We start from the raw sequence: 22,987 nt of genomic DNA, 5'->3' as shown, positions 1-22,987 counted from the left end.
GAATGGGAACGTTAAAGGACAGTCGCGTCTCAATACAAGATTACGATTCAATGTCGCCGTCTTCTGGCTACGTGGCGAAACTGCATCCTTGTGTCAACTGGCTGGGTCAAAGCTTTCAATTTTGACATCGCATTTGCAAATGAAATAAGTCACTGATTGTATGGATGCGTACATGAAGTGGCCTAATGAACTGGCCTGTTATTAGGTACACCTAAAAATGGCGGTGTACCTAATGGAGTGTCCGAGTGATGTCACAGATCAACCAGCCAATCAGAAAGTGGGGGTGAGGGCGGGTGTGGCACTTTTCACTTAAACCAGGGGTGTCGACCTCCAGTCCTCGAGGGGCTGCGTTCCAATATGTTTTCCAATTTACCCTCGTTAAACACACCTGAGTGAAAAGTTGAGGGCATTTTCACGTGCTGCTGGAGCCCAACTTTTCACGCAGGTGCACTTAACGAGGGAATCTTGGAAAACATGTTGGAATGCGGCCCCGAGGACTAGAGTTTGACACCTGTGACCTTTGACCATGATATTTCCCTAATAAAGTGGCCTGTTATTAGGTACACTTGAAAATGGCGGTGTACCTAATGGAGTGTCCGTGTGATTCCCTCGTTAAGTGCACCTGCGTGAAAAGTTTTAGCCCCTGGAGAACGTGAAAATGACCAAAACTTTTCACGCAGGTGCACTTAACGAGGGAACCTTGGAAAACATGTTGGAATGCGGCCCCGAGGACTAGAGCTTGACACCTGTGACCTTTGACCATGATATTTCCCTAATAAAGTGGCCTGTTATTAGGTACACTTGAAAATGGCGGTGTACCTAATGGAGTGTCCGTGTGATTCCCTCGTTAAGTGCACCTGCGTGAAAAGTTTTAGCTCCTGGAGAACGTGAAAATGACCAAAACTTTTCACGCAGGTGCACTTAACGAGGGAACCTTGGAAAACATTTGGAATGCGGCCCCGAGGACTAGAGCTTGACACCTGTGACCTTTGACCATGATATTTCCCTAATAAAGTGGCCTGTTATTAGGTACACTTGAAAATGGCGGTGTACCTAATGGAGTGTCCGTGTGATTCCCTCGTTAAGTGCACCTGCGTGAAAAGTTTTAGCTCCTGGAGAACGTGAAAATGACCAAAACTTTTCACGCAGGTGCACTTAACGAGGGAACCTTGGAAAACATGTTGGAATGCGTCCCCGAGGACTAGAGCTTGACACCTGTGACCTTTGACCATGATATTTCCCTAATAAAGTGGCCTGTTATTAGGTACACTTGAAAATGGCGGTGTACCTAATGGAGTGTCCGTGTGATTCCCTCGTTAAGTGCACCTGCGTGAAAAGTTTTAGCTCCTGGAGAACGTGAAAATGACCAAAACTTTTCACGCATGTGCACTTAACGAGGGAACTTTGGAAAACATGTTGGAATGCGGCCCCGAGGACTAGAGCTTGACACCTTTGACCATGATATTTTCCAAATAAAGTGGCCTGTTATTAGGTACACTTGAAAATGGCAGTGTACCTAATGGAGTGTCCGTGTGATTCCCTCGTTAAGTGCACCTGCGTGAAAAGTTTTAGCTCCTGGAGAACGTGAAAATGACCAAAACTTTTCACGCAGGTGCACTTAACGAGGGAACCTTGGAAAACATGTTGGAATGCGGCCCCGAGGACTAGAGCTTGACACCTTTGACCATGATATTTCCCTAATAAAGTGGCCTGTTATTAGGTACACTTGAAAATGGCGGTGTACCTAATGCAGTGTCCGTGTGATTCCCTTGTTAAGTGCACCTGCGTGAAAAGTTTTAGCTCCTGGAGAACGTGAAAATGACCAAAACTTTTCACGCAGGTGCACTTAACGAGGGAATCTTGGAAAACATGTTGGATGTCCGAGGACTAGAGCTTGACACCTGTGACCTTTGACCATGACATTTCCCTAATAAAGTGGCCTGTTATTAGGTACACTTGAAAATGGCGGTGTACCTAATGGAGTGTCTGTGTGACGTCACAGATCAATCAGCCAATCAAAAAGTGGGGGTGAGGGCAGGAGTGGCACTTTTTACTTTCCGTTAAGGTTTGACCATGATTATTCCCTAATGAAGTGGCTGGTTGATCTGTGACGTCACTCGGACACTCCATTCGGTACACCACCACTTCCAGGTGTAATGTTCCAATTCGCCACAAGACGGCGTCTTTCCCATCCATTCGTTTTTTGTAAGGCACTGTCATGAGGTTTTGTTTCCCTTTAGGGTGCTTTATTTAAAATGATCCCGCTGTACAAAGTGTGAAATTCCAAGATGGCAAATTACAGCAATACATCCTGAATCAGACAAGCTTTTCACCAATGGTAAAAATTATAATACGCACGAGCAAGAAAAACTCAAGATGGTAAAAAAAAAAAAAAAAAAAAAAGCAAGATCAAATAAATTAGGTACAAAACTTTGGATCACACACAGCAATGTTTTAAATAAATAGAACTCTGCTTAAGACGTCTGAGGGGATTAAGAAACGAGAATGCATCTCACTCTTTAGCACTTGAAATTGTATACGTACAACAAAACTGTAGAAAGTAAAGTAGAAATGTAATAGATTGGACAAGTAAAGTGTTGTCAAGTACAAAAAAAAAATTGTGGACGTTTGTCTGGAAAAAACGTCAGTGGTTCCGGAAGGAAGACCAGCATTACGTGAGGACGCGCTCACATGTCCACGTCCTTTCGGAGCGTCTTTGCTTGGGGGGAGTGTCCGGGACATGCCCGAATATGGCATTAGCGCAGACTATGACGTCACAGTTTCTTCAGTGTGAATGTCCTGCTTGAACATTCTTCCTCTTCGACCTCCTTGTGGCTCCAGGTTTTGGCACGGCGGCAAAGCACGCTGTTATTTTACGACTCTGCAGCACAGCAAAAGAAGTTTTTAAATCTTTTTTTAGGTGGGGGGGTGATCATGTAAGAGAAAAAGTGCTCATAAATACAAAGCTTTACTACATAAAACAGCTCCGGATTAAATGTTAAATACAACAGAACTGTGTCACCACACGACACATCTTCTCGGTCTCCAAAATGACTTACCTATGACCTCAGCCGCATCGTCGGGCTGCTGGTCGGCTACAAGGTACTTGTCGCCAAATATCTTGACCAGCTGGTCAAAATACTTGCACTCCTGCTTGTCTCCTCTGCAAACACGAAACCGCATCAGAGCCTGGCGTATACCAACCAGGAAGTACCTCGCGTGCATCCGATGCTTACTTCCTGCCGTCAAGGAACTGCCGGAAGCTGTACTTGAGCCGCTTGATTCGGGTCTGGCACTGCTCGGGTGTGCGCTGGTAGCCCTGGTTGGCCAGGGCCTCTGAGATCTGCATGAAGATGTGCTTGTTCTTGGTGCAGCTCTTCAGGTTCTCCTGGACGTCCTCGCTCCCCCAGACGCTCAGCAGAACCTCCGTCTCGCCATCGCTCCACGGGTGCTTGGAGTTGTCCGACAGCCACTGGTTGCCCGGGGAAACCACAAAATCTGGATGGGACACATTGGACGTATAAAACCTTACGGTCTTTTTTTCAAATTTTGACAGATTTTTTGGGGGCATCACCTCTGATGGGCTCATACGTGCCGTCGTCGGGCTCGTCTGGCGCCGGGATGCCCACGACCGAGGAGTCCGACTTTAAATCCCGACTGAAGATTTCTTCCATTTCTCGGAAGAACTTGAAGTCCTGCCTGTAAACAATAGACCCAATTGGAATTTTCACTACCTGCATGTTGTAGAAATTCAAGACTCAAAATTTATATTCCACTAAAAAGCACCAAACTGACTTTTCATGGAGGAAACCATATTTAAGGCGCTTGATGCGGGTGTAGCACTGCTCGGTGGTTCTGGAGTAGCCTCGATTGCTCATCCGCTCCGAGATGAACTCGAAGACGTGGCGGTTCTTTAGGCAGACCCTCAGCGTCATCTGCACGTTGTCCTCCCCCCAGATCTCCAGCAGCGTACGCGTCTCCTTGTCCGACCACGGCGTCTTCCTGTTCGCGTCGGGCACCAGGTGGCTGGTGGACGGCTGCTCGTCTGAAATGGAGGGAACCTGAAGAGCCTGGCAGACGTTCAGACTCAAAATGGATTCCATGGCGAGTGGACCTACAGACGTCTGCGTAGGTTTCTTCGAGGGGTTTCAAGAAAACAGATGTGGAAGACGAGGATGTGTCCGCGTCGTTGAAAAGGGAGTTGTCACCCAGCACCGGAGCGAGGAGGTTGAAGTAACGAAAGGCTCCGGATCGACCATTCCTGAAAAAGAAATAAATAAAACTCAAAATGAAAAACAATAACACACACTTGTCAAGTCTTTCTTTCTTTATTGTCGCTTACCTGCGGCTGTTGCAGTAGCGCCTGTAGGTCTTCTTCAGCCGCTTGATCCTGGCCTGGCACTGCTCAGCGCTGCGGGCGTAGCCGGCGGCGGCCAGCCTCTCGGCGATGTCCACGAAGATGTGGCCGTTGCGGATGCACGTCTTCAGGCTGTGCTGCACGTCGTCGGCCGCCCACACCTCCACCAGGGCCTCCGTCTCCCGCTCGCCCCACGGCACATTCAGCGAGTCCAGCGCCACCGCGTCCTGCTCGCTTTCGTCCAACTCGTCCGGCGGCGGTACCACCTCCGCGCCGAACACTTGCTCCATCTGGTTGTAGAACTTGTCGTCTACTCGCCTCCCGAATCTAAAACCAACAACTCTTCACTCAGCGGACGATGAATTTGGTCCGCCTACACGCAACAACGCCACTAACTTTTTCCCCTCGTAAGCCTTGAGGAAGTTACTCTTCAGCGTCTTGACTTTCTCGTGGCACTGCTCCGGCGTTTTGGTGTAGCCGAGGTCGTGCAGCCGCCGGGATATTTCGGCGTACACGTGCCCGTTGGCGACGAAACCGGTCAGCGAACGCTGCACTTCCTCTTCTCCCCAGATATCGATCAGCGCCGATGTCTCCTCGTCCGACCACGAGCTGACGGACAGTCCCGCTTCTCCCTCTGACGGACGCGGTGAAACATTTTAGGTTTTCGAGTTGACGCTGTCGAACCCGGCTGCTCCTCTTTACCTGTTTCGGTCACAGATTCGCCGTTGGAGTCTTCCGAAATTTCGATGGGATCTGTGATGCCGGCGGTGGATGTGGACGGACGCTTGTCCAGGATTTGCTCCATCAAATCAAAGAACTTGAAATTGACCTTATCGTTCCCAGGTGTGCTGCGAACACCAAAACAAAGACGGACTTTGATATATTTGAAGGAGCTGAAAAGTCTTTTTGTGTTTGTTTTTTTCACCTCATGTTGTCCCGACAATGCCAGTAGTTGGTCTTGAGCCGTTTGATTCTGGTATGGCACTGCTCGGAGGTGCGGGTGAAGCCGTGGACAGACAGCTTCTCTGATATTTCGTTGAAAATGTGAACGTTGGGCGGGAAGCCTTTGGTGTTCTGCTGGATCTAAGGACAAATGAGAGGTAAAACATAAATAACAATGTGAAATTGTTTTGAAAAGCTTACCTGTGATTCTCGCCAGAGCTCCAGAAGGATGACGGTCTCTTTGTCAGCCCAGGGGACTTTCTTCCTGTCATCCTGGAGGCTGACAAAAGACACTGGGGGCACAAATAAAGCGGGAAAACGTGACTTGTGGTACAAGGGCTCCCTCTAGTGGTAAACGGTTGAATCACAGAATGAAAAGTTTAGGCAGCGTAAAGTTAAGTGAGACAATTCAAGTACAATTTGTATTTAACTTAGAAGTACAAAACAAAAAAATATGTGTGGGATTCCAAATGTTTTGGTGGAGAGTCTTTATTCGTACCGGCATCCTGAACGGAGCAGGAGGGCGAATCGTTGTCGTCGGTCTCGGTCTCGTTCGGCTGCGGTGTCGATGGGTTCTCTTTCAATAAAAACCTCGCTAGCTCGTTGTAAAACTTGCACTGAACTTGCTCCAGGCCTTTCATGCTGCGGAAGACAAAAACGTGTCAGGTTCAAGGAGCTCGAATACAATGAAAAAGAAATATTTTTTAGGCCTAGTTACTTGTTTTCGTAGCACTGCCTGAAACTGGACTTGAGCCTTTTCAGCCTGGTTTGGCACTGCTCGGGTGTCCTGGAGAAGCCCTGGGCGGCCATCTTGGTGGAGATGATGGGGAACATGTGCATGGTTCTGTTGGTCCCTCTCATCTCCTGCTGCATCTTCTCTTGGCCCCAAGTGTTGATGAGGGCAAGCGTCTCCTGCTCCGTCCACGGGACATTCCTCGTTCCTTTCAGTAGAAGGACATTTCATCTTAGTCTCCAGTTTTTCTTTGTGACAAAATGGGGGGACCGTACCCATTTCCTGACTGGTCTGTCCCACGATCTGCAAGTCCTCATCGCCGTCCTGAGACTCTTCATCGTCGATGCCCTCGTCGATGTCGTATGCCGTATCGGGCGCGGCGGCAGCGGCGGTGGCCGGCGAGCCCAGCACCCGCTTCATGTGCTCGTAAAACGAATGCTCCACTCTGGAGGTGCCTCTGAAGAAGATGGCGTTTTAGTTGAATGGCAACAAGGAGCCAGCGAGAAGAACTGACAACTTACTTATTTTGGCGGAAGCCTTTCTTCAGCCGCTTGATGCGCGTCTGGCACTGCTCCACCGTCCTCTTGAAGCCCCTCTCGGCCATCTTCTGGGCGATCTGGACGTAAATGTGGCGGTTCTTCAGGCAGCCCTTCAAGGCCCGCTGCACAGAGTCATTTCCCCAAATGTCCAGCAGGTGGAGCGTCTCCTCCTCCGTCCAGGGAAGCTTTGCCTCGCTCGCTTGACCTTCATGAGCGTCTTTACAAGGGAAAATTCAAAAGTTGTGGGTCACTTGGAAATGTCCTTACTTTTGAAGCACTCAATAAAATAGATAATTAAGTTCATAACCACTGTACAAACCTGTGTAATCTCCCCATATGGAGATGAGGGGAGATTCACCAGAATTTTCATCATCCTTTGAAGACTCTCTGCAAAATAAAATTGTCATCTTATTTTATTCTCTTCAATGACATGCAACACTCACAACTATTGTTTCCCTTACAAGAACGATGACAACTCCATCCTCTGCTTTGCTGGCGTCTCCACGCTTCCACCGCTCAACCTCCTCTTTCGGAGAGCCCGCCCGCCTCTGAAGCTTTGGCTGAGCTCGCCGGCCGCCAGCACCTCGGGCTCCGGCTCGGGGTCGTTGCACGTGGTAAGGTCGATGGTTTCGTCGCAGGAATTCTGCTTCCTGGCCTCCTGAGCTAAGTCGCGAAGCCTCCTGCTCGCAGTCTCCGGGGTGCTTGTGTTGACAGGCGCGTCGGGCCGCGCGTGCTGCTCAGAGGGCCTCGGGTCTCTGTGAGCGGGCAAGTAGGAGGTAGCATCCGTGGCAGCTTTGGTCCCGGGCGGAAGGGACATGGAGGTGAGGATGCAGTCGTCCATAGGTAAAAACCTCGGATCTACACAAGAATATAAAGTCATCAAGAGCCTCTTTTTAAATTTCTAGACTATATAGTGACCAAAACCACCACAACACCTTTCTCCTCAAAATGCCCAAGGTTTCTGTGGTGTTCAAGTAGAGCCTTCATGTCCGCCGGTGGGAAAAAGGATTGTAAACAGTCGCTAAGGAAGGACGGAGCGTCTCCGAGTAAAGTTGCCAGCTGAGGAGAGAGGGTACAATCAGTGCCTTCAAAATAATAACAAGGAGCTCCGATAGAAAACCACTAAACCATGTGCAAGGTTTTGATGCTAAGAAAAAAGGCACCTGTGTGAAGTCAGGGACTGGGAGCAGCTCCTCCAGTCGGGATATAAACTCCCACACCAGCATCTCCAGCGCCGCGTCATACTTTGGCCCAAAGTACACAGGAAAGATTTCCTAGGAGAAAGAGAACATGGCTTCCGTGTTGGAATATCTTCAAGAAGATGGTTGATGCGTGGTCTCACCTCAAAAAAGTACTTCCTCTCTACCGGATCCTCCAGTAAGGAGTGCACCAGCTCCACAAAGTTCACCTCCGACTCCTCCACCAGGTCGATGGTGCTCTGTCAACACACAAGACTAATCCCATTGAGGCAAAGTTAAAACATTTTTTTAATGATGATGCTTTACTCACATGGTGATCCTTGGCTGTGCTGACAGGAGCTTTGATTCGGTCCAGATGAGGCTGCATGGTGCGCATATCTACCGGCTGCTCACCTCGGCACAATTCTAAAACCAGCTGAACCCACGCGCACACACAAAACCCATCCAACCATTTTCAATTCGCCCCGTTGCAAAAATAAAGTGCCGGGAGACGTTTTATTACCGACCCTGGCCCTGAGTCCCAGAGTGAGCTGAGCCCTCTGGCTGTATGTCATGAGCTCGGGGACCAGCTCTGTCACCATGGTAACAAACTCCTCCAGCATGCCGTAGTGGTCCACCAGTCCCTGTTGCACCACGCGCCACATCGCAGCCGAAAGCAGCTGCAAGGGTGGAGCCAGGAGGCGGAGGTAATGCACGGGGAGATCGTTAGCTGGAAAAGACAACAAAAACAACGGTTAGTAATTCGGTTTTGGACCTTGATCAATTTTTTGAATAGGTCCAAAAAACAACTTCAAAGACACACTGAGTTGTATTGACCTTTAAGTGCGATTCCTTCGCATTAAATCTTGAACTGCTTGTTTTTTTAAAAACTTTTCCACTTTTAGTGGCAATAGATTTGAATGGAAATATGATTATCATGAATATCATACAGCTGTAGCATCCCAGCCATCGTGGCGAGCCATCTGATTCGTCCACACCCGCCTCACCCGCAGGCCCTTCGCGTATTGGTTCACATGGCAACAGCATCCATCCCATAATATGTCGTCCACAGGACAAGGGTCACCTGATTAGGCCGATAGTAGTAGCCCCAAGAATAGGAGCATGACGCTTAAGAGCCACACTTCATATGTTAATTCGTGCTGGGTACTAGCAAACACATGCACTAGCCGGAACTTGAACGCCTCGTCACCTAGTTACCCGCAAACTCGCAACAAAGCTAGTTAATGAACCCTTTTCTGTTTTTGTGTAACATGAAAGAAGACGCACCTCGACTGCTGCCATTTTCAGCTCCTCGTTTTATTTCCATTTAGCAGCTGACTGACAAAACCCGAGCGGACCCCACCACTCGGGCTGGGAGTACGTCGAGTGGGGGCACAAAAAGCGTGACAATAACCGACAAACTCTGCCAGCTCGCGCCGTTAGCTCCGTTTGGTAGCGGGTAGCCGCTTCGGGCTCTTGTTTTTAGCCTGGCAAAAAAGGGGGAGGAGAGGAAGAACGGAACAATGGTTGCTGGTCTCATCCGCCTCAGTCCAGATCACAGCAAACCCCCTTTCCTGGTTGGCTGACGAAGACCGGGACGAACCAGTAATAGCGGCTTTGTGACGCTAGATGGCAATATCGCTTTTACAACCACTTCCGGTGTGACTGACGTTGAAACTGACTTCAAGCGGATATGGGGGAAAGGGTTTTAAAAAAAAGTAAAACGTAACACTGAGCAGAATATTACATTCATGCACATTTGATTTTTTTTATTATTCAAAATAACTGCTATATGACGCAGGTTGATGAAAATGTATTTACATTCACTTCTGGTTTGTGCTGACGTCACACTTGACCTCAGCAGATTAAAACAATTGAACAGAATTTGATCTTTGTGTTTTACATTTTGTCAATTATAAAAAAAACAACAGAACGGTATATTTGTAAAGTTTTGATTTTATTTTCGTTCTTGTATAAATACTTCATAACGTTAGGTGGCGAAACCTTTTTTGCATTCACTTCCGGGTTATGGCAACGTCATTCAGGCCTCGGTTTCAGAAAAAAATATTTTACAGAATGTAGTTTTTTAAAATTATGACTCGTCGCTTGAAAAAGAATATAATTTAAGTTATCTCATAATGTCTTACAAAGTTTTATATTCACAGTTATGACTCGTCGCTTGAAAAAGAATATCATTTAAGTAATCTTATATGTCTTAGTTTTATATTCACAAATGTAATTTTTCAAAGACCGTTACAATTCAGACAAATTGTTTCATTATTTCCCCTCTGTGTTTTTTATGTGATTTACAGTTTGTTAATAATTTTTCAAGACTGCAGTTATTAACTTTGAGCCCCTCGTTTCTCAATTTCATTTTTTTATTAGTTTAAATTTATGTAGACTTTGTTCCTGAAAGTGGTTGATTTCAATAGTTATTAGTTGTTATTATTAGTTAATAGTAATACAAGTTTACCATGACGAATATATTCACCTACGACTTGAAGTGATAAAGTAGTGATAAAACAAAGAATATAAAGCAATGCTTTATGATGCTGGGTGGCAATATGATTCAAACCCGACCTTGATGAAGAAACCAGAGAATAACAAGGTAGAAATAATACCACAAACTGTACTGTGATGTACACAACATATTCACAAAACATAAAAAACCACCAAAAAACCCCATAAAAACACAAAAGGATGGTGAAAGGGAGAGAAAATTGAGTTGACCAGAATCCATAGATTTAATTTGTATTAAATTGTCCAATACCCCAATATTGAAATACAATTGTTGAGTTGTTTGTATAACTGTATATATTGATTACGTGTTTGTTCATTGACAATATTGTAATATGTATATTAATTTTCAATGAAAAAAAACATTTCCTCCTTTTTACCACTAGAGGGAGACAAACACCGTTTCTAAACATTTAAGACATGACTCAAACTCAGAAATAGTGTGACTTGTAGTGGACTGACAATACTCCCATGAAACGCACAAGTCTGAACAGGCACTCGAGTATTTCATTGGTTTTCTCATTAGCAGGAGCAGAATGACTGTTTCCACCGACAGATTGCCTGAGCCCTTGTAACAGATTGCGGAAAATCACCTAATTAAGACACACACACACACACACACAAAAATGGCAGCTTTTGAATGATAGTTATTTGGCCTTTGTTGTGTAATTATAGCAAAGGAGGAAGGATGGGTGAGAGTGTTAGAGAGGATTACTGCAGATCAAATGTTCTGTTCAGCCTCAATTAAATGCCCAGCGTGCTGAAATCTACATTACCTCGATAAATAATTAAGTTTAGATGTACCTCTTTTGCAGCAGATGAGAAAGTCATGTTTGGGGAGGAGGACTGGAATTAAAGCAGAAAATATTTTCCCACGTTTGGAGGGTTGACGGTTCTCCTCTTGGTAGATGTAGAAGTCTACTAAAAAATTTAATATGTTTAATGAAGTCCCGCTCGTCTAAATAATAATATAGTATCTGATAAATTTTTTTAGTGGAATATGAATTAATCAGCAAAATACAGCCATTTTGGCCGATCGCAGGAGTTTTCTAAGTTTGGTCATGTGACATTTGCATTTGTGATTGGATCTTACATGAGCAACCAAAGTCATTTTTTGTCAACGGGAAGAAGCAAAATGGCCACCCCTTGAAATGAATAAAAACAAAGATGGACTTTGCTGCTCAATCCATATTTCACAATCTGAATATTATTTAGACTAGTAGTGCTACAAAGAACATTTTATTGCAAAAATTAGAGTTGATGCTTGTTATCAGCATCATTATCATTACCCAAATTGTCACTCGGATTTTTGTTGAAATCCATTCATTGTTTAATCCATTTCCGACCATCATACCAACTCTTTCCCGACCTATACACTAATGAACGAATTTCCCAGGGTGCCAGGCTACCTTGAACAATGCTGTCGTGGAGCTAGCACATCATTTGCTTCCACGCTCGAGTAGTAAGTTAATCCAGCGGGGACATGAGTGACATGGCGGTGCAGTAAAGTAGACAGTGTAATAACACTAATCACCTCCAGGAGTTCATTTACAGCACTAAAACAAAGGTCAGCGACATCGACAGGGCCTCCAAGGACGGCTTGGTGTTTACTGGCAAGCCGAGCCCGGAGGATAGCGAGACTGGATGCCGCGCGGGGACATCCGCAGCTCGTTGGTATGTATGGGAGCACACGAGTTCGGACTTGGCACGAGACAGTGGACAGGTGGGATGCTCAGCCAGCCAACGTCCCTTAACTTGCTCAAGTGTGTGCGTGAGTGTGTGTGGTAATTACTTTTTCACTTTGTGTATTTGTGTGTGTGTGATTAGAGCCGGGTGGCGGGTGGAGGAGCTTGTCAGAAGTTATCTGCCCATCTCATCTCATCATAGCCGCTCTGGCGGATTCCCTCGATGGCTCAACAGCTAGCCGCCGCCGCGCCGCTGTCAATCGGACCGTCAACGGCAGCACAAATCGATGCCAATCTCCTTTGCTTTCTATTTTTAGCCCAAGCCGCGGGGGTCTTTGATAAGGATGCTCCGGCTACCTTCCTCCCCCCATACCTTTTTTTTCCTTTTGCCTCAAATGAGCAGGAGCCCTTGCAACCTCTTTCTCCTGGCCTGTTGATGAGAGCTGATAAGAGACGAGATGGAGCTAAAAGCCCGCTGCTCCGAAGGGGCTTTTATGGTGAAGATTGATGAGCGGACCGCTATTACACGCGCAATCAAGCCGACATGTTGTATTGTTTAGTCTGAGATGTGATTGCATTTCAACTTTTCACTTTTATCCAGGCCAATGCACAATTATGAAATACAGTCACGTTTCATGTTCGAGCAATATTGTGAAATGTTTTGCGCAGGATTGGACTTTAATTACAGTTATTTGTCACAGTAGTTTATTATTAGAGAAATGTGTGATGTGGAAATACAGAAATTGATTATTTGGAGGCACAAGCTACATTTGCTATTGACACCTTTCACACTATTATGAATATTCATAGAAATGGCGTAACACCGATATTTCAAGGTATCGAGTACTTACAAAGACTGCCGATACCAGTCACCGATAATAGTCACTGGCGCCCTCTTCTGGCTGCTTTACAATTAGAAATAAATGAAAAGCATGGTTGACAAAACATTTTTCTAAGTATATTTGTACATATGTATACTTATATATTTTTATTGGCTTCCTTAGTGAAATATAAAAGATCTTCTCTCTAGAGGAGCTTCCTGGAAGATGAATCGGTCCTTCAGGTGTTTTCATATAAATAATCAGGATCACTCCGTGAGCTCGACTGCAATCATTGGGGGGGTGCATTGCACGTTAATTGCAGTTGACGCATCGTTGAGGTGAGAGAAAAAACGCTTTTGTTTTGAAGTGCTTTGAAAGGTGGCGAAGACGCTTGGAGTTCTTCTCTGGTAATTAACGTTGAAGAAGAAGAGTAGGAGGAGGAGGGGTGGACTAATCGAGGTAGTTTTGCCATCCGTCTAACTTTGAAGCGGTACACACACAGCGGCCTGCTGGGACGACAGACTGTTGCGCAACGGCGAGGTCACGGCTCTGACCGCGGTGACCCGTGGCGGTTGGTAACAGCTGCGCATTTTGCTGCGTACCCTTCAGAAGAGTAACTCTTTGGAAGTTCATGTGACGGGCCAAAAGTCTTGGGACACTTCATTTGTAAGGGTCAAAGGTGAAGCCTTTTTTGATGACATCATCGTGAAACATTGTCACGATTGGTCGAGTCAAAATCTCAACGTTAAGCTGATTTTTACTTTTTGTCCTTCCTTGATTTGTTTTCCTATAATTCCCTCTAATTCTCCTTGCCAGGTTTTGTAATACTTTTATTGTATAATGACAACAAAAACCCGAAACCCTACTCATCTTCCATACTGTGTTTTCACTCCAACATCGCATCGCATTTAATTTAGTGCCCATCATTCCTGGCTGCATGTTGTTTGGCAAGAGCGGAGTCAAACATTTTCCCTCTAATTGGATGTTTTTGTGGATACCGGATTAATCAACCACGGGGTATTTAATGTTGTTTGGGCAGCTGAGAGGTAATACAGCCAAGCCATTAACATATCATTAAAGAGTCCTAAGCACTGTAATTGCAGGCAGAACGCTGACGCTTCAGTCTCATTAAGTGGACACGGCGTGGTGTGGCGGTGGCAGCTTTTCTTAAGTGAGCTGTGGAACAAATGTGCGCGACTCAGCACGCGGCTGTCACACCGGGACGCCTGCGGAGAGAGCCGGCACAATGGTTGCGCTCCAGGCCGAGAGTCATTACTAAGGCCGATTCGTTTTCATGGTTAGTGGGTTTCTTTCGGGAAAGGGAAACGAGTATTTGTTATCATTAGATTCTGTATTGTCGTTGATATAATGGCAGTGCCGCAAAATATCAATATTTTAATAACTGGTGTTGTTTTAATAAGGATTGATGCAGCAATGTCAAATCTACTTTTTATGTAGCGAGGCAATTATTTTCTCTTGTCTAATAAAAATATGGCTGTTTTGTGGAACATTTTGGGGTGGATTTTTGGTACGGTTTTCAATTGTGAGTTGCCACTTAGCTGTTGTGAAAAAAAATTGACATGCTAAAAACAATGACTCCAATTTTGCATGACAATTTTAGCTTAAATCAGATTTTTTTTCCCAAACTCTTTCCCACCGTTATGTATAGTCTGCCATCTAGTGGAGGCACGTTAAATTGTTCTGCTTGTCACTATATGTTGTCGGCATAAATAGAATTTTGAGACTAGTGTTTGGAATGACTGCTAAACATTTTTGCTAAGGTATACGGATGAGAATAGACAATATAAATGGCGTTCAATATCAAATGATAAACTAATATGAACATTGGTGATCTCGGGGTGCGTCACCAACAGCTCGTGTGAGTCACCCATGACGTCGACGGGGATTTCATCCCTGTCAATATTTGACCGTCTTTGCGTTTTAATTACCGATTCTGTGCCATGGCCCAAATTTCAGGGATTATCCAATTATCACTTGCGTGCCGACAAACACGAGGGTCTCTTTGCCTTTCAGTAATTGGAATGAGGAGCCAGCACTCAAAGGAGAAGCCTATCACTGAGAATTATTCAACAGAGGAATTTGTGGTCCGCTTGCGGATTTCCTCTGATTTCATCAGAAAAAAAAAAAAAAATGGCGAGGGCGATTCTGAAAACGTCCATCTGGTGTGTAGGCGCTCAAACAATCCTCTCAAGGCTCACGGCTTCAACTTTGCAGGCTATTCGTGTAGTGCTGATTAAAGGCTTCTTTATTGTTTAATGAGGCACGAGTTGAAGTCGATTTAGTGCACCTATCATGGCGTTGACAGGCGGATTGAAATGCAGTCTTAATAGCGTGGAAACTTCTTGTGCGTGCTTCTCATAAAAAAAAAAAAAAAGAAAAAGCTGCTGAATGCAGACAGCCAGCGAAGCGTATACACGCGTTCCTGCGGAAGGGGGAGGAAAAAACAAAAGCCAGAACGGCCAAGTTTTGAGTGACAAATGAAACAGGAGATATGCAGCAGGTTGAAAAGGCATTGTTCATGTTTTATTGAACGGCGCTGACATTACAAACGGGGAACAAATGAAGCAGAGAACACAAAAGAGCATTATTTATTACAAGCAAATCAAAGTGGAGCCTGCGGGGGTGTTGATACTGTACACAAAACACATCACACGCTTTTGCATTTGTCACATGAAAATTCCATTCCAACGTCGTCGCCGGTCGTTTCAAGTTGAGGGTCGCGTGACCTCGCGCGACTTGATCAAGCTTTCGAAAAGTATGTGTGTGGAAATGCGCTTGTCTTATATCGCAGATTGTTTTTGACATTTTCAACGTTAGATCAGAAGGCGCGCGCGGCCGCGGGCGAAGCACGAGGACATCTGCAGTCAATCTCCTTTTTTGTGCTGTTTTCAAATAACACGCTCGCCTTTTACTTCCCGAGACATGTTAGCGTTCCCACCTTTCCCTTCCAGGAGACCCCCCCCCCTCTTTTCGCCTCTGCTGTGGAATTCTCTCAGACCCCCGCGTGTATAAAATAGAAAAAAAAAATGCGTAGGAGCGGAATCCTGAAAAATAAATTAAACCGATAATGCAAGAGAAAGAAACTTCCCATCCCGCCCACAGAATATTAGATCACAACAACTCGCTGCGCTGAATAAATCATTAAACCCCGGCAGAGCGTAGCTATTGCAATGTCTTCTTGAATATTAATCCAAACTTGCGTCGGTGCAGAAGTAATGTCACACAATTGGAAGCATGTGTCAAACCGGTGTAATATACATGGATTCATAATTCAGGCTTTTTTTGTCTTGCGACAACAGCACGTTTAGGCTTTCTCCAAATTGTCCGGAGGGGGAGGGGGGGGGGAATAGACAGTTGACATTTAAACTCAATCCCAACGCGCCAAAGCAGACCCAACAGGGATGGAGGTCATTTGAATTTTACGCTTAATTGCTTGGAAGTGAACTCAGCTCAAGGGGAGCTTTAAGGGAATAAATGCCACTGTTGGATAAGTTAGGGGGGTGAAAGTATTGAAACTATGTAAGAAATGGAAATTGAGTGGAAAGTTTTTTCTTATTGGACATGAGTGAGCTTTTTTCCGGACCATTTTACATAAAAACAACGAGGCATCTCTTCTCTGTGGCTTATGCACGTACAAAAAAAAAAATCATCGGTCGTCGCGTTGAGCGGTCACCGCGTGTTTAGTGGCTTCTGCTCCTACATGAACCCATCGACCATCACGTAGGAATAAAAAGCCATAAGACACAACAGCAATCTCACAGGAAGGAAAAGAAGAGAGAGGGCGGAGGGGAGGAAGAAGCAGTTGCCACCAGTAGCTTGTGTTAATATCCAGAATTCTAATATATTGTTCCTGGTCCCTTGATTTGTTTCCTGTGCTGTCATTGGCTGTTGGGGCAGCTATAAACGAGCCCCATTGACTCTGCCTAGCAACAAGATAAAGAATGCAAAGAAAATATTCCGAAGCTCTATATAGTCAAGGTTGCTAAAATGAAGCATATTCTTTGTGATTTGGCTTATTAGCAAGAGAATTCAACAAACAAGGAGGGGGTTGCGCAATCAGGTTGAAAAAGAGGTTGGGGATGGAAAAAAGCGGGAAAACAAAGGGGTTGGGTACTACCCAGGAGAGGAAGAAGACAATGATGGCGTGGTTGCGCGCAAAGTGGATTTTGCCGAGGCGCAGCCGCTTTCCCACTCGTGCGTGGCTAACCCACAGGTGACACTTGTAGTATCAAAGTCCCTGCTTGATTATGTGCGCCGGCAGATGAATATGTATTTTATTATCAGACGCTGGCGTGGAAATTACATTTGCTATGCTTGAAACAAAGCGCGGCGATGAACCCAAATGCGCATATCCTCCCGATAAATATCTCCCCCTTCAAACTGGGGCATGCTTCAACTAATATCCACTTCGCGAGTGGCCGAAATGTGCCGTCGCCGGCGACAGATAGCCGGACACGCTTTTGGGGTTACGGCGCCCGAGCGAGCTAGGCACGTCCGGATAAATATGTATGACTGCGACGCTGTAGGTTCCCTGCTTTGTATGCTAATGACCTTATACAAGTTTAATAATGCGACTGCGCTGTGCAGGGGGTTGGGAGAGGCGGCGGTGGGGGTCGGCACGCGGGAGAGCGGCCACGGCGAGGCCCTCAGAAGACGGGAGGGAAGAAGTGCGCTGGAAAGTGATTTGGATTTATCAAACTATTTTGGTTTCTGGTCAAGATGATCTGACTAAAAAGACTAAAAGAACTCAAGAGGACCACGTTCAAGCTTCATGTGAGGCAGGCAAAGTCCCATCCTGGTGGATCCTGTGACAACGACAAAAAGAAACACAACAGTTAAGACCTTCTTAGTGTTCAAGACAAGCTGTGAATGTGAGACAACTCTGTAACGCCTTTTTGGCGCAGAGCTCAAACTGCGACTTCAGAGATAAACCCACGGCTAACAGTTTCAAAACCGCCATTACCCGCCGACTAATTATATCCCTTGTTAAGCAGCAACTACTTGTTGTACCGACTCCGCTGGAAACCCTCGCCAACGTTTGAAATCAGTGACAACTCAAAGAATACCTCGGTCGGGTGCAAGTTTAGCTTTGACGTTATCATCTCGAAAAAATACGGGGCGAGCCAAGCTAGCGCCTTTGAACACCTCACACAATGAGCTGTGACATCCCCATTGAAGGATGATGGATTGCTCTGCCGGACCGAGCGGCTGTTTGAGAGGCAGATCGCTCAAAAGTCAAGATGTAAAAGCCCAATCACATGATGAATGAGCTATTTAGTCGTCAGATGAGGACAAACCTGGATCGAGACAGAAGACACCTTGAAAGACCTCAAAATGGTGGATTTGCACCACAGTAGAGGTCCTAAAAGATGCTAGGCGGCGGAGTCACATTTCGTTACAGTCCCAGTGGTTGTATCCGCAGTTGAGGGAGCGAGCGAGTTGACAAGTCGACCCAATTTTTAATACACATGATGCATAATTGATGGACAATACACGCATTTAGATCTGATAGGAAGTAGGCTATGATGGATCTCCACATGGGCTTAGTTGGAATAGGTGGGTGGGTTGAACAGATGTAAGGTGGCGCATCAAGAGAAGGATGGGGTTGCCTGGGATGGTTTCCACCCTGCGGCGAACAAAATAGCCCTCATATATCGCTGTAATCTGCATTAGCGCTGGAGCCCCCCCCCCAGTCAGGAGACAGCACAGAGGGGGATGAGTAATGGGGCTACTGCTGATTTGGCAGGCCTATATTACACCTCAAGAACTGTTCCAAGTGGCCAGCGTATGAAAAGTTGCAAATGAGCATTCTTCCACCCACCGAATGTACATTTTCAACCTGTATTACGGCAATATCATTTTCTCCTAAAGCTACCCGCTTTCCCCGCCCCCTCGTGCTTCGGCAACGTTTAATAGTTCCTGTTTTGACTGGTGCATTTTTGCGTTCCCCATTTCCTCCCAGCAGGTTGTGGAATGATCAATAGCGGCGGTTTTTGGATGTGGATTGCAAGCAGCCCACAGTGTAGGACGCCGCTGTTCATTTGTCACAGTGGGAAGTTTTGTGCTTAAATATCAAAGCCAAAATAGAACTCAGCCAACAAAGGGACTTTTCCATATTCTTTCTCTCTTATATGTGGACCCTAAATAGCAAAAATCTTAATTACCGTATTTTTCGGACAACTTTCCTCAATTTTTGAGAATATTAAAAGATGCACCTTATACTCAAAAAATATGTCATTTCTCCCAAGACGTACGTTGATATAAACAGAAGCTAGCATTAAACCCTTGTAATGGCTTGTAACGGGATATGCTTACTCGCTATCTGAAATTGAATCGGAGATATCGAGTCCCCCGGGGCCAATCAGGTGTCTCGGCGTATTCCCGTGAGGCGGCTGTTTGTGTGTCGCTTTGCACATGTGAAATTGGCTTCATTTCCTCTCATTATTCAAGCTTTTCCCGCCTTCATAGATTAGCGATTGTGCCGCACTCTTGCTTCTATTCACGGATTAGCTACGCTGTTATTTTTAGTTTTACTCCACTTGGGCGGAAAATGCAATTAATTAATCAGCTCGACTTTTTACCCCCTCCATCACGATACAGGCGAGTGATTTAATCAGAGTCGGAGCCTGCAAACAGCGGCATATGGCGGCATTAAAGTAGCATTATGGCATCATGTGCAACAAAAGCATTTGCACTTAAAGCGAAGGGCTTTTAAAAAGGCTCAACATGCCTGCGTACGGCATCTGGTTTTCGAAATCCCGAACATAAGTGCTACCTTAGCTAATAGCGTCGTTTATTGTGAATCAATGGGCGTCCATTTAAACTAAAAACCTTGTGCCCTTGACATTATAAGGACTTTTATTTTGGCGGAAGCACCAGTGAAGGATTAACAAATGAATGGCCAATCAGCAACCTGAACACCAGGCAGAATCTTCTGGAACACATTTGATTTAAGATCGTAACTTTTGTCTACACTGGAGTTGTTGAAGAAGCAACTTTTATCGCATTGATGGATTGATTCACCTCCCACATAGAGGCAAACCTTCCTCCTGGCATTTGAGGGAGCAGCATGTCAACAAGTCAAAAGTGAATCAGACTCTTTTGCATGCAGATTAAAACTTTCAAGCCCGCAGGGCGGACTGACTTACTACCAAGTCTCGGAAACTTTGCAAGAGAAAACATCACGTGCTTGAGGTAGTTTATGATGACAAAACATGAAGTAAATATGGATTGTAACAGAAAATCACAATATCTATGCCGCAAATTTGTGTTGAATTTAAAATGCCAGAAACCTTCTGACTACAATCGAGATACAGCTGATTGAAGATAAAAAAAAAAAAAATCAGCAAGCCCATTCCAACTGTGTCTAGTTTTTCCAGTGATGGTCATTAGACCACAGTGAGCAAAATTGTGGCTACAGCTAATGCTAGCTCTGTTCAACAAAGCTATTGTGGCTACTGCTAATGCTAGCTTTGTTCAACAGCCATATTGACTAAATATAATCATGTTTCTGTAAGGTGGCTAAATTACCCCAAAAATATCTCAGTCTACAAAAAAATCAATAGAAAAAGCTTCTTTCATTATCAGTTTTTTTTTTTATCTCTCTCACACCGTCTCTCTCGTATTGACTCCAACATTTTCCCGAAGGCAATAAAATGCTCATCAGCTCAGGTCTGAAATGATTGTTTTTAATATGACGACTTTTTAATGAGGACAGATGGAGACGAGGTATTTTTATCAACGCGTGTCAGTGAAGAACTAATGGCGCAAAAAAGCGACAGTTTATCAGCTTGCCCTTGCTCTCTAAACGCGCGGACTTTATTTTGTTTGTTTAAGCGGTGGCACGCTATATTTTACCTGTCAACCATTGCGAAAATGTAATTCGAGGCGTACCGCCACCCGTCACTCAACTGTAGCTACGTTTGACCTTTTATCGAAGACTTCTGCATCTGCCTCGTCTTTCTCACATCCGTACGTGCTTTGTCATTGATTGGACGTTAATCTGAGGATTTTACGGTTTAGCTGCGCGAGGAAAACCTGTCAGAGGCGAGCATAAAGAGCGAGCGTGCTGCCAAAAAGGTCGTGCTATTGGGGACTGGAGAGGTTCTGATAAAATTACAGATAAAGCCCGACACGCTCGTCGCGTCAAAGAGTCGAGATTGTGCACCGCGGGTCTAAAAATGGTACCCTGCCGCTTTATCTGGATTATGAAGCGGCTTTTCCTGTTTAGTGGAAATTGCGTGCCCTTTGAGAAGATGACCTCACATCTATTATACAGCAGCCGTGAGGTAAATTATTGCTTTGAAAGGTGAATGTATAAATTTGGCGTTATATGACTCGGACCTAATGGCGTGCGGCAAAAAAAGATATGTTGTGATAGCCGCGCCGATGCTCTGCTCATTACATGGGCATTATATAATGTGATGTGATGTGTCTATTAGCCATTATACACACTACATTGCTTCATATTTTTTAATGAGGCGCCGGCTTTATGATCTCGAGTGCGCCGACTTTGCCGCCCAAGGTCAAGACAAAGGCGGTTTGAGCGCAAAGAGGCCCCCCTGCCCACCAGACGCTAAACAAAACCACTTATCTGCCTCCTTCCTTTTACCATACAAGGTCATCGCACGCCGGCTACGCCTCTACAATTAGCATGCAGCCTGTGGCGTGGCCTGTCCGGCAAGCGATGCACGAGCGTGGCGTTCTGCTAATGACGTGCCAGTCATAAGGGGGGGGGGGGGGCACGATGTGTGTTAAAGTTATAAAAGCTCCTCAGGGGTTTTTGCATCATTTCATGGGCTGTACAGAAAAGACTCACGTGCTCCATCCGACACGTACTCACCTCAGATTGTTGATTACCAACACTTTGTCACACGCCGCGGCTTCTGATATCAACATACAAAGCTCCTTGTATTCAACATGGAGGGCCATCAATTAAAGCAATGCAAAGCCATTCCTATTAGAATGAGACAATTACAACACACGCGCAACCGGTGACACGGTTTGTTGGGCTAAGTACTGGAATATAACTTATAAATTATAATATATTGTATTAATTACTCACAGCAGTAGCTTTCTAACGTTCTGGCTTCGCACATGAGCAAAAATAATTTTCGTACTCGATTACTTATGCCCAGAAAGCAAATCACAACACTGAAGTCCTACGCATGAAAGCAACACTCGCAACATGGCGGAACACATTCCCAGGGTACGCAATCCAGGAAGTAATTACAATTCTCCACAGACATAATTGGGAAAACAAATTAGCATTAGGTAAATGCAATTTCCACCTGACAGCATTGGAAATTTCACCTCTGTGCCACGGTGGGTTGAGAGTGGCTGCGCAGGGATGCGCAAAGTCAGATGTATCATCAACGCTAACAAATCAAATCAAGAACGGCCAATGTTAATTGATAAAGTCAAAATATGAAACGTATGTGGTTACAAAATCACTGCTGGTATTTTTTTAGTCGTTGAGCTTAGTTGGATTTGACAAGAAGAAGAAATTGGAGCAAATATATTTTATGATGTATTCAAGATATGTTTACTGTTTAATTATAAGCACCGCTGAGGAGATGTAACGACAAAACGGACATGCCCAATGCAATTATCTTCGTAGTAAAATCAAAGCGGCCTTGCTCAGACTTATCTTTAACTTTGTCACCTGATTGTGTGCCGTCCCCAAAAATGATCATGGATGACATAAAACATCCCCATGGCGTAAAGGCGTGAAACAGCGACATGCTTCGCCAAGCTGCCCCGCCTGCTAATGGCCGCCTGTTTGTAACGGCATCCGCTTGACGGGCTGCCAAAAGGGGGGGGGTGTTGTGTTATTGCGGAGCCAATCATCCACTAAGTATTCGCTGGCTCCTATTTCCTTGCCGCTAATGTGTGAACCTCCCCAATGCCGCAGCTAAATCGACTCTTAACGCCTGACTTGACACCGTGCAGCGCCACGCGGAGAATCCCAAAGATGCAACGGCGGCCCCCGACAACCCCTGTTGCCTCGGTTACGTTTATGGGCACGGATGCGCTTGGGCGCTTCGTGATGCTTTTTACTGCGACCCTAAATCACCCAAAGTGACGGTGGCCGACGATTAGGATGATGACGCTGACATGACCTTTGCAAGGGTGTTGTTTGGCAGTGATTGCTCAATTTAATGTGCCTTTGGACCTGAAGGTGTGAAGCCTATT

At 45.4% G+C, this 22,987-nt stretch overlaps 1 protein-coding gene across 2 annotated transcripts in view; it reads right to left on the bottom strand.

Moving 5' to 3' along the window:
- Positions 1 to 2,219: 2,219 nt before the first annotated feature.
- LOC148379405 (uncharacterized) overlaps positions 2,220 to 22,987 on the bottom strand; it is a 43,972-nt gene continuing 23,204 nt past the window's right edge. Inside the window, exons 1-23 of one of the 2 annotated variants that reach the window (XM_088366820.1) lie at positions 9,037 to 9,357; positions 8,277 to 8,479; positions 8,081 to 8,185; positions 7,914 to 8,009; positions 7,735 to 7,845; positions 7,507 to 7,630; positions 7,033 to 7,429; positions 6,891 to 6,958; positions 6,554 to 6,788; positions 6,308 to 6,489; positions 6,018 to 6,240; positions 5,799 to 5,941; positions 5,501 to 5,592; positions 5,283 to 5,440; positions 5,060 to 5,205; positions 4,754 to 4,991; positions 4,343 to 4,684; positions 4,119 to 4,261; positions 3,796 to 4,045; positions 3,575 to 3,699; positions 3,237 to 3,498; positions 3,060 to 3,163; positions 2,220 to 2,881 (exon numbers count right to left, since the gene is read on the bottom strand). In XM_088366820.1, the coding sequence (XP_088222946.1) occupies positions 2,874 to 2,881; positions 3,060 to 3,163; positions 3,237 to 3,498; positions 3,575 to 3,699; positions 3,796 to 4,045; positions 4,119 to 4,261; positions 4,343 to 4,684; positions 4,754 to 4,991; positions 5,060 to 5,205; positions 5,283 to 5,440; positions 5,501 to 5,592; positions 5,799 to 5,941; positions 6,018 to 6,240; positions 6,308 to 6,489; positions 6,554 to 6,788; positions 6,891 to 6,958; positions 7,033 to 7,429; positions 7,507 to 7,630; positions 7,735 to 7,845; positions 7,914 to 8,009; positions 8,081 to 8,185; positions 8,277 to 8,479; positions 9,037 to 9,076 (3,795 nt within the window). In that variant the 5' untranslated portion in view covers positions 9,077 to 9,357 and the 3' untranslated portion in view covers positions 2,220 to 2,873. Of the gene's footprint in view, positions 2,882 to 3,059; positions 3,164 to 3,236; positions 3,499 to 3,574; positions 3,700 to 3,795; positions 4,046 to 4,118; positions 4,262 to 4,342; positions 4,685 to 4,753; positions 4,992 to 5,059; positions 5,206 to 5,282; positions 5,441 to 5,500; positions 5,593 to 5,798; positions 5,942 to 6,017; positions 6,241 to 6,307; positions 6,490 to 6,553; positions 6,789 to 6,890; positions 6,959 to 7,032; positions 7,430 to 7,506; positions 7,631 to 7,734; positions 7,846 to 7,913; positions 8,010 to 8,080; positions 8,186 to 8,276; positions 8,480 to 9,036; positions 9,358 to 22,987 lie in introns of those variants that run through there. The other variant, XM_088366821.1, reaches the window with a different exon arrangement.

This window comes from Syngnathus floridae, chromosome 22, assembly GCF_059516105.1.
Source record: "Syngnathus floridae isolate MCC-2025c chromosome 22, RoL_Sflo_1.0, whole genome shotgun sequence".
Classification (NCBI taxonomy): domain Eukaryota; kingdom Metazoa; phylum Chordata; class Actinopteri; order Syngnathiformes; family Syngnathidae; genus Syngnathus; species Syngnathus floridae.
This window is presented reverse-complemented; position numbering and strand designations above follow the sequence as displayed.